At 46.7% G+C, this 9,972-nt stretch overlaps 1 protein-coding gene across 1 annotated transcript; it reads right to left on the bottom strand.

Moving 5' to 3' along the window:
* Positions 1–143: 143 nt before the first annotated feature.
* Positions 144–9,878, bottom strand: LOC119427261 (zinc finger FYVE domain-containing protein 26). Its single transcript, XM_037694842.1, has 15 exons — positions 9,863–9,878; positions 9,548–9,747; positions 9,272–9,376; positions 8,633–8,749; positions 8,120–8,296; positions 7,423–7,672; positions 6,414–6,512; positions 6,154–6,335; positions 5,259–5,395; positions 4,558–4,583; positions 3,717–3,853; positions 2,075–2,295; positions 836–983; positions 544–753; positions 144–389 (listed from the first exon to the last, which is right to left on the bottom strand). The coding sequence occupies exons 1-15, from the start codon at positions 9,876–9,878 to the stop codon at positions 144–146; spliced, it is 2,271 nt and encodes a 756-aa protein (XP_037550770.1).
* Between the last annotated feature and the right edge of the window lie 94 nt (positions 9,879–9,972).

Genomic DNA, 9,972 nt, shown 5'->3' with positions numbered 1-9,972 from the left:
AGTAAACTATGGTCCTGTACAGTTACCTACAGTACAATAAAGTACAGCACAGTAAACTACAGTAAACTATGGTCCTGTACAGTTACAGTGCAGTAAATTACAGTAACGTGCAGAAACCTGCTTCAGGTTTCTGATCACAGCCTTTATCGTCGAGCCACCATCTCGAGCCTCACCTTGTTCAGAACGTGCGTCACAGCCTCCTTCATGCAGTCGTGACGCATGTAGAAGCTGATGAGGGCCAGGTGAGTGCCATACATCTTCAGGTAGTAAAGACACTCCAGGTGAACGGTACTGTCCTGAGTCAGGCCCTCTTGTCGCTCCACAGGACCCGCATCGTTCAGAGCGTCCTCCAGCTCATAGAGAGATGCCAAAATGTCTTCACCATAAGACTAAGGAGTAAAAATGAACGGTCGTTAATTGCATGTGCTCATCACTTGTTCATGAGGACTACTTTGGAAATAACAGTAAAGGTAAATGCGTTCAGGAGAGAACCATCCTGACCGTCTCTACAGTTGTTTGGACGAACAAGTCAAAGTGTCCTACCGTGCTCTGAGTTAGCCGTACGGAGGTTTCCAGGTGCTGAACAATCTCCTGCAGCAGAAGTGGACCAAGACTAAGCTGGTTTCGGTCCACAGGAACCTTCATGCAGCGGGAAAACTTCTCTCTTGCTCCTGAAAGGTTTCTCGCCTTCAGGGATGCCAGGGCCCAGGCCTGCCACACCCCGCTGGGGTCGAGGCCGCTCTTCGTCGACACCTGGCAGAGCAGCCAACGATTGGAGACGTAATGCCACCAGTGGGATTCAGGGTTCATGAACCAAACAAACAAACAGCCTCACCTCTACTGCGAGCTGGTAGTGTTCCGTTTCCAGCAGCTGATTACGGAGACGAGTGACGGCTGACATCTCTAAAATCTCTTCCAGAGAAGGAATGAATTTATAATTGGCGGTCACTAGAATCTTCATCACGTCTACTTTACTGATGTAACTGTGAAGTAAGGACAGGAGGAAGGATCAGATTAATGACCAAGCATTCATTTAGTAACGCACATCACTTTTCATGCCAGAGTTTAAACTTAGAACATCTCTTGTTGGGAAACGACAGAATGATAATTGATTTGGTCTGAAAATAACCAGTGCTGCTGGTTGGACAACTGGGCTTGATGGGCTTCAAAACAACGACCAGTTTGTTGAAGCATGTTCTCCTGCATCAACTAAAAAACTTCTACTGTGGTCATTGCAGTGCAACACCAATCAAACTTATTTACACGCCATGTGATCGCTGGGCCTCTGTTCATGACCCATAATGCCCTACTGCAGGGGGAGGGGCTTCCAGAAGGGTTTGAACACCTTATCTGCTCCACCTGTTGAGAAGATTTCTTAACTTCTTGTGGATTATAAATGCAGCTTTAAACACCAACTGATCTCACAAGATCTGGGATTAAAGCTTTGACCTTAACTACCGACATAAACATTGTCTGTTAACGAAATATCTTGTAATAAAACTTTCATTAAACAAAATCATTGGGTTGACTTAAACCTGACCCAATTCAAGATGGCTGCCACAGCCAACAGAGTTCAGAAAACAACAGATCTTTAGGTCAGTCAGTTTCACAGATATTATTATTATTGATACAAACAATAACAGCACTGTAAGAGGGGGACACATGGAGGCTCCGCCCCTCTTTAATGATGGACGGGTTCTCTTCACAAAGATGGCCTCCTTTACTCCTCTCAAACCACTGTTCCTCTCTATCAAGGATGTGAACATCTTCATCTCTGAGTGACCACTGGAGAGGAGTGTAGACCACAGAGACCTGTCCTGATGATGTTGCTCTTCTGGTCCATCCTTTTGGTCAGTGGCTGTTCAGTTTCTCCGATGTAAGACTGATCACCCTCCTGACACTGAACAGCTTACACAATATTACTCTGTTTGTGCCGGGGACTGGATCTTTGGGATGGACCAGTCTTTGCCGTGATGCATTTTGGGGTTTGAAAGCCACTGAGATGTCATGTTTAGAAAATAAAAGCACAAATGTGTAGCTGCTCCCAGCACAGTGAGTGGAGGTACCCTCCTACCTGTCACACAGTGCATGGTCCTGGCTGTGGCCAACTTTATCAAACATGATCCTGGCACTGAACAGCAGCTCCCGCATGATGTCAGTCAGAAGGCAGGCGTCCACCTCTGGGTTGTTCAGCTTTGTGGACAGGGAGCGGCAGTGGTCGATGAGCTGGTGCCCACAGGTAGCTTGGTCGCTGTGCAGGGACAAGATGGCCACACAGAGGTGTGCGCTGGGAGCCTAGAGGGGTAAAAGATTGGGTTTGAAAGAATAAAACAGAAAAAAAAGAGTATACCTTCTATCTATATATCTTTGAGTCCACATTATGTTGCAACTCAGGATTAATGAAGTAGATCAAAAGAGTTTAAAAGGATGGGGACCAAAGCTGCTTTACCACTGATAAGTGACTCCACTCGGTTCTCGTCTTATCGGATCTACTCAGGTGGAGATGATTTTCCACTGTGACTCGTTTCCCCGCTCTGTGGGCGGGATCGGGACAAGTCATTGTGTTTGAGCCACTCTGCTCGTTGTGGTCCTTAATCGCCCTATAACTGGACTTTTACCTTCTTTAGCTTATCCTGGTACTGCTTATAAGTCCAGGTGTAGCCGTGCAGCCATCATCGCTGATATCTCACTGTAAATGAGCTCATTTCTTGTGGCGCCGTCCGTCAACACGATCAGAGAAGAAGTGGAGGTTCAGATATAGTTTGAAAGGTCATCCAGCGATGGAGCTCCGCTGGCCAGTCAATGGCTTCTGTCAGCTTACGTCAGAATCGGCCCCGCGGAGCAGCCCGGAAATACAAACAAGGTGGTTCCATAAACCGGGCTGAGTTGGGGTGGGCACCAGCACTGGGCAGGCCCTTAATCAGAATGCTTTTATTATCCTTGCACAGTGGAGTACAGTGAAATTACTTTCCGTACAGCCGTCCTAAAGATGGACAGGGGCTGCAGCTTCTAAGAAGTGTGGCCCTTATTGCTTAGATAAGAAAAAGGGGAAGAAAACATAAGAGGTATAAAAAAAAGATCTCTCACACCGTGTTCACGGTGTGAGGCATCAAAAACAATCTACCACAGCAAAGCAACATAAAGAGACGTGAGTGTGGAGTGGGAGGGGGTCCCAGCATGGCCGCCAAGTGAGCGACGCAGCCCTTGGCGTCTTTATATCTCCTAGGTTGCTGTGCCAGGGGAGGCACTGAGTTTGAGGGAAGGTCGTAGCACAGCACAGTCCAGAGCGCCCCCCCAGCCATAGTCCTGAAAAAAGGTGTTTGTTTATCAGCCAGCTTGGTTGAGCTCTGTCACAGGGCCACAACCTTGGGGAAGGGAGGGGGACAGAGCAAGGTTCACAAGACAAAGAGCAAAGCAGGGACGGAGCAGGGGAGGACACGTCTGTCTTCTACCGAGAGCAAAAAAAAACCACTGGTGTGGAGTAGAAGCGATGAGAGTTGAGACCGTGGCGAAGCGCCATAAGGTCCCGTCCACGTAGGTACGCTGTCTCTTTAAAGCTGTTGACTGCGGGTCGTTTCTGTCCATAAACATTCCGTTCAGGGACTCACAAATCATTGTTTCTGTGTGGTGTCCGAATAAAACAACAAACACTTTGTGTATTCACAACGCGCCACTCATTCACGGCTGGGCTCGAATCAACAGGTTCAGATACAGACCTGGTTGTAGTAAAACTCGCTTCGCAGCAGCTGGTTCTCTGCAGGGTCCAGGCTGAGTTTAAACTGTCGGTGGACCTCTTCAGGCAGATGCAGCATCCCGTCCAGAGGTTCACGAGTGGCAGTGGGGCTCCCGATCACTGAACAGTCAGAAAAACAAATGGCCTGCTTTGACTGGAAGTGCTCTGGCAACATCGTGCTTCAGTAAGTGTAAAAAGGTCACCTGAACCAGCAGCTGAACCAGCAGCTGAACCAGCAGCTGAACAAGCAGCTGAACCAGCAGCTGAACCAGCAGCTGAACCAGCAGCTAAACCAGCAGATAAACCAGCAGCTAAACCAGCAGCTGAACCAGCAGCTAAACCAGCAGCTAAACCAGCAGCTGAACCAGCAGCTAAACCAGCAGCTAAACCAGCAGCTAAACCAGCAGCTGAACCAGCAGCTAAGTTTGTTAACCTGAATCGTCTGCTCTGCAGCCTGTGTGAGCTCAGCTCTGGTCTGGAGGTCCTACATCGAGGACTGAGGTGGCCTACCGTCCACACACCCAGAACCCAGATACTCGGGGCTTGGAGCACCTTCTTCAGTGCGCAGGGAGAGAACTCAGACCTGTACTTAACACCATGTGACTTCAACAGACAGGAAGTAGCAACAAACGAAGCCCGGGCCTCAGAGACTCGTCATTCGAGTGAGTTTTCAACTCGGAACTGTTCACAAGTGGAACACGAAAACCATGAAGAACCAGGAGTTCATCAGGATTTCAGCTGTTAACTTTAAATTTAAATAAAGTTTTCTGAAAAAGTGACAAAGCAAAGAAGAAATGAGCAAAAAGTATATAAATTAAATTTACCTTCAGCAGAATCCGACTCGTCAGAACTGCAAAGACAAAAAGAACTTCATGTCACGACTGGTTTTTAAATATTATTGATGCACTTTTATTCTTTTATGTTCTACACTTCTGCAGCTTTAAGTTCTCCTTCGTGTTGAAAGAATCAAAACAACTTTGTGTCCTTACAAACTGGAATTTATGGAAACTTTTAATTTGATCAAAAGTAAAAATTCTCCAAAAATTAAGTTTTTAATTTAATTTCCAAATTTAGACAAATTTAACATGTAAAAGTTTTGCATGTAGATGAATTCTGATGTCCCAACCAGAAGGAACATAATTAGTTAATAACATCCAGCTGATTGAAGTCATCTAAAGATCTAAGGGGGGGGTCTGGGGGTCCTCTCCCAGGAAATTTTTGAATAAAGATGTGATTTTCTGTATTTTGGTGCATTTTAACAGGTTTTAAACATCTATGTGCTTGTAAAAAAAATTTTCGGACCCCCAAGCACCAGCTCGCAGACCCCCGGGGGTCTGGGGACCCCAGTTTGAGACCACTGCCTTATCGCATGCTCTAGTATTTCCTGTGTTAGTTTTTAGCGAGTCAAGTCGGTTCTTCTCCTCCTGAACATTTCATTGCATTGTTGACCTTGTGTGAACCTGCACATGACAAATAAACAACGAATGATAGAGGGATTACTAAAACGGATGAGTGAGGGTCTTACTCTGAGTGGAAGAAGAAGTAACACTGCCCACACACTCTGACGGCTTCTCCTGGACACCTATCGACCGCCATCCTCCATTCTGAGCACGAGCTGCAAACCAGACGGCCGCAGCGCCGACAGTGGTGCCGTCTGTTGAACTGAACACACAGAATTCTTTCAGGGCTCCACTCCGAGGACCGTGAGGTCCAGACTCCAGAGACTGCCTGTCTGGGTGTGATCCACATGTCCTTACTCCACCAACTACAACAGAGTGACTCGTATTCAAACTTCTGCTCCTTGAAGCTCATTTTTCATTCTCTTCAATCAAAACCAACAATTTGTCTGTAGCTGTGTGGTTTAAATATGACTTTATGAAATAAAAACTAATCCTTTGGCAGAAATACATAAAGCAGTCTGTTAATAACCAGGAACTGGGTACGTTTTCTGCTACATGGTAACTTGGTACAAGTACCAGCTGCGTACAAAGTAAGTACCAAGTGTGTACAAAGTATGTGCCCGGTATGAATAAAGTACCTGGTAAGTACCAGATTTATATCTGGTACATACCAGGTACATATAAAGTAAGTACCAGGTATGTAGAAAGTACCAGGTCCATAGTATACATGGTATTTACTTTGTACATGCCTGGTGTGTACAAAGCAGTACTAGGGTATACGTGGCTCTACAGGACTCTCCAGCTCTAGTAAATCCAGACAGATGGCTGCCCATCCTGAGTCTGGTTCTGGTTCTGGTGGAAGTTTCTTCCTGTTCAAGGGGAGTTGTTTCTTCCCTGTCACCACTGCTCTGCTCAGGAGATGATTTTTGCTGCGAGTTGGAGCCACGTGAACCACCTGGACGTCCACGGCTGACTGTTTTTGTTTGTGACACCACGGTTCAGGTTGTTCTGTTGACTGACCATAGTGAACCTCTCCCTCCGACAGACCATGCACACATCGTGCTGGGTGTCAGGGACCCAGTTCTCTCGGGCCGGCGGTTGATCCGGAGGCCGGAATTTGGCTGACGATCGGCGTCTTTGACCCGACGAGTCCCGCTCCTTGTCCGAGCTGTTTGCAGAGGAGCTGTGTGTGGGGGTGTTGTCTGTAAACGAACACAGAACGGGTTGGATCAATAAATAAAGGACACCGTAACACCTTCAGGCATGAGCGCACGTCTCACTTGTGGAAGATGCTGCAGAGTCCACTCTGCTGGATGCTGGAGAGCTGCTCTCCTGAAGGGGGCACTGCAGCAGCGTGTCCTGGAGGCTGATCACAGAGTCTGCAAAACAAAGGCAGAATAAAGGCCTAGCAGTCCCTGAAGGGATGCCTATCACCCGCCACCACCAGCATGTTAAGAAACATCTGGCCTCCAGCTGCAGGCAGCGGTGAAACCTGCTGAACTGGGCACTCGTTTCAAACTAAACACACTCAAAGTCCGAGTTATTTCATAAAAACTACAAGTATAGACCTGTCACGATAACACATTTTGCTGGGCGATCATCTGTCTCAGAAATTATTGCGATAAACGATAATATTGTGTGAAAATTGACAATAATTAGTAATTATTGTCAAATTTAAAAAGAAATGGTACATTTTTTATGTGTAGTACCATTTTTGACCACTGGATGGCAGTATGACTGTTTGAACCAAAGGATGGATGGTAAGGGAGCGAGCAGCGTGTCTCTTTAAGAAAAATGGGAGGGACATGGGTTGTCTCTCGTTCTCATTTATCGGTTCTCAAAATGGTGGACGCTCGGTGTGGTTTGAGCTCTTAAGCATAGCATTCGTCACACAAAGCTTTTAATTAAAAAAAAATCAGTAAACAAGTTCTCAGCTTCTTTTTGCAGAGAAAAACAACTTTTCACACGAAGGCACGGGTTTCAACCGTGAATGTTGGAGCTTCGACAAGACGGAGGTTTTATCCCGAGGTCGGCCTGTTAGCTTAGCTCGTAGCTTAGCTGCTTTTAACGATCCAATAACGCGATTTGGGACGGTTAAAACAGATTTTACAGAGAAAAGAGAAAGGGAGAGGTCAGTGAAGAACACCTGAGTTGAGTCTTTTGCCATCAAGCGTCTTCAGTAGAAAGAGAGAGACACGGTTTTCATTTATCATGCGATTAATTATATTTTGTTTATGGCGACAGGTCTGACTACAAGTGACAGCCGTGAGTCTCACACTCGGTACTGACCCGACCGAGTCCTCTCTCTGGGAGCACAGGAGAAGTCCAGGGCCTTGCAGGCGTAGTCTGCCAGAAGCCTGTCCACGTCGTCAGCGTCGAAGCCGGCCTCCTGGCCAACCAGCAGGCTCCTGAGCGTCTGCACCGCCACCTCGGCCCATTCCACCTTCAGGTTCATCAGCAGCTGCTCCAACATGAGCAGGGGCTCTGACAGCAGGGGGAAGTAATCGGGCCTGGCAGCGGGGGGCAGAGTCAGCAGCACCTGAAGGACCAAACAGGCAGAAAACAGTCAAAGAGCTCCCCGTGTCCTTCACAACACAAAACGTAAAGAACGCAGAGACTAGAAACAGCTCGTCTGCAGCCTCACGTGTACAGGATACTCTGAAACCACCACAGGACACCGTAGTGTCCACAAGCTGAGCACAGGTAGATGTCAGTCCAACACGTTAGGGTTAGGGATGGATGTACGATTATGTTCTGAGATGTTCAGTGATTCTTAAGATATTTTGCTGACAGACACAAGCAAAAACATTTTTATTGTTGCCTTCTGGCAGCAGCAACAATAAAAATATTTATAACATCCAATAAAATCATTTTTCAGCTTGATTTAAACATTACGGCACAAAGAATGATTTAAAAAATATCATCTGTACAAAGTTTGTCTTATTTTTATTATTTTTTTAAATGAAGTCTGAGGGCATTCACAAACCTTGGAGCCCAGGTGAAGGGCGTGCACGTAGCGCCGCCGCTCCTCAGACATCTGTGTCTGAGCGTGCAGGGTGAGGTAGTCAGACAGGAAGTGACACGCAGCCAATCCCGGGCGGCGATCCAGAGCGCGCTCGCAAACCTCCAGTCCCTCCGCAACGCCTGCCAGGTCTTCCAGGAGCTTTGAAAACACGAGAAGGTGCAGAACGATGCTGAGATCTGAGGCTTCAGAAGAACGACAGACACGTCAGGACACGTGATGAGAGAAGAGGACATAAAAGATGCAAAGAAACAAAAGAAACCGATGCAAAAAGAGAAAAAGAAAGACACATACGGAGAATTTAAAAGATGAAAAAGGACAAAAAGACAAAATAAAAGACGAAAATGGAAGGAGACACGAAAAGATAAAGAGTTTGCATGAGGAGACAAATAAAACGTGTTCGTCGTCGTGTTCCCAAACCAACAAATGGTTCTGTTCCTGCGTGCGGAGAACCTGGCCTGAAGACGCAGGTGGTACCTGGAAAGCCTCGTCCGTCTGTCCGTTCTCCAACAAGAAGAGCAGATGTTCGGTCTGCAGCTGCAGCTGCTCACAGGCAGGATAGAGCTCGACCCACTGCTCACACAGAGAGAACTCCTGCACGACAAACACCTTCAGTTACAGCTTTAAACAATCAGGCGGAAATAAGATGGCAGCGGCTCGTTAGGTTGCTTTTAGCTGGGCTCCCGTCGTTACTGCCTAAAATCTTTCAGGAGGACGTTCTCGCTGCCTCGGCGTTGGATTGTCATGTGATCGACTCGTCAGAGCTGAAACATGGCCTCCAAGTTGAAGACAACAACAACAAAAATTTCCTGCGGGATTAATAAAGTTATATCTTATCTTAATAATAATAATAAAAACAATAATACACTAACAACAACATCATCATTATTATTATTAATAACAACAATACAACAACAATAATGACAACAATAAAAAAAATTCCTGTGGGATTAATAAAGTTCTATCTTATCTTAATAACAACAACAACAACAATACACTAACAACAATAACGACGACAACAACAACAACAATAATAGAAATCAGGAAGGGGCCATGTTTGTGTATGTTTGTGGCTCCACTGTGTGAATAAAAGTGACAGGCGTCTGCTGGACCCACCTTGGCCTCCAGGATTAAAGCCAACGTGGACTCGGGACTTGTTTTGGACTCTGCCCGCAGCTCCTGCCAGGTGCTCCAAGGCAAGGGTGGTTGTAAATCCATCATCTGCAGGGACATCAAACCTTCCCATGATGCAACTGCACATATTTAAAACTTGGAAAACATGCGGGGCATGCTGAACTCAGGTAACCTCTGCCAGCTGAGCGGTCAGTGACTGTAAACAAGAGCGGAGCCAGCAGAGGTTCTGTTCTGGTGCAGCTCAAAGCTCACATTTACCCAGCTGTAGATGGACAGCTCTTTGTGTTGGCACTGCAGGTCCGTCTTCAGACAGGTTTCGGTGCCGGGGTCCTGAAGGCAGAACTGGATCAGGTCCAGACAGACCGACAGAGGCCAGCGCTCTAGGGCGTGCAGGACAACACGAGCGCGCAGGTTCGCATCCTGCACCCGGAACAGCTGAGCCACGCCCTCAGCGCCACCTGAAACCCAAACACGGCCACTTCAGCATCAACGACTCAGAAGCACATCGGTACAGATTTTAAAAATGAGTGACAGCACGTCTTTAAGGTCACTCACAAAAATTACTGTTCAGACCTGACATGGGCAACATATGGCCCCAGGGCCAAATGCAGCCCCTGGACGATTTCTATTCAGCCCCCAAAATTCTTAATAGAATAAATAAATATATATATATATATATATAT

The sequence above is a fragment of the Nematolebias whitei genome, chromosome 21 (genome assembly GCF_014905685.2).
Source record: "Nematolebias whitei isolate Nwh7 chromosome 21, NemWhi1, whole genome shotgun sequence".
Lineage (NCBI taxonomy): Eukaryota > Metazoa > Chordata > Actinopteri > Cyprinodontiformes > Rivulidae > Nematolebias > Nematolebias whitei.
This window is presented reverse-complemented; position numbering and strand designations above follow the sequence as displayed.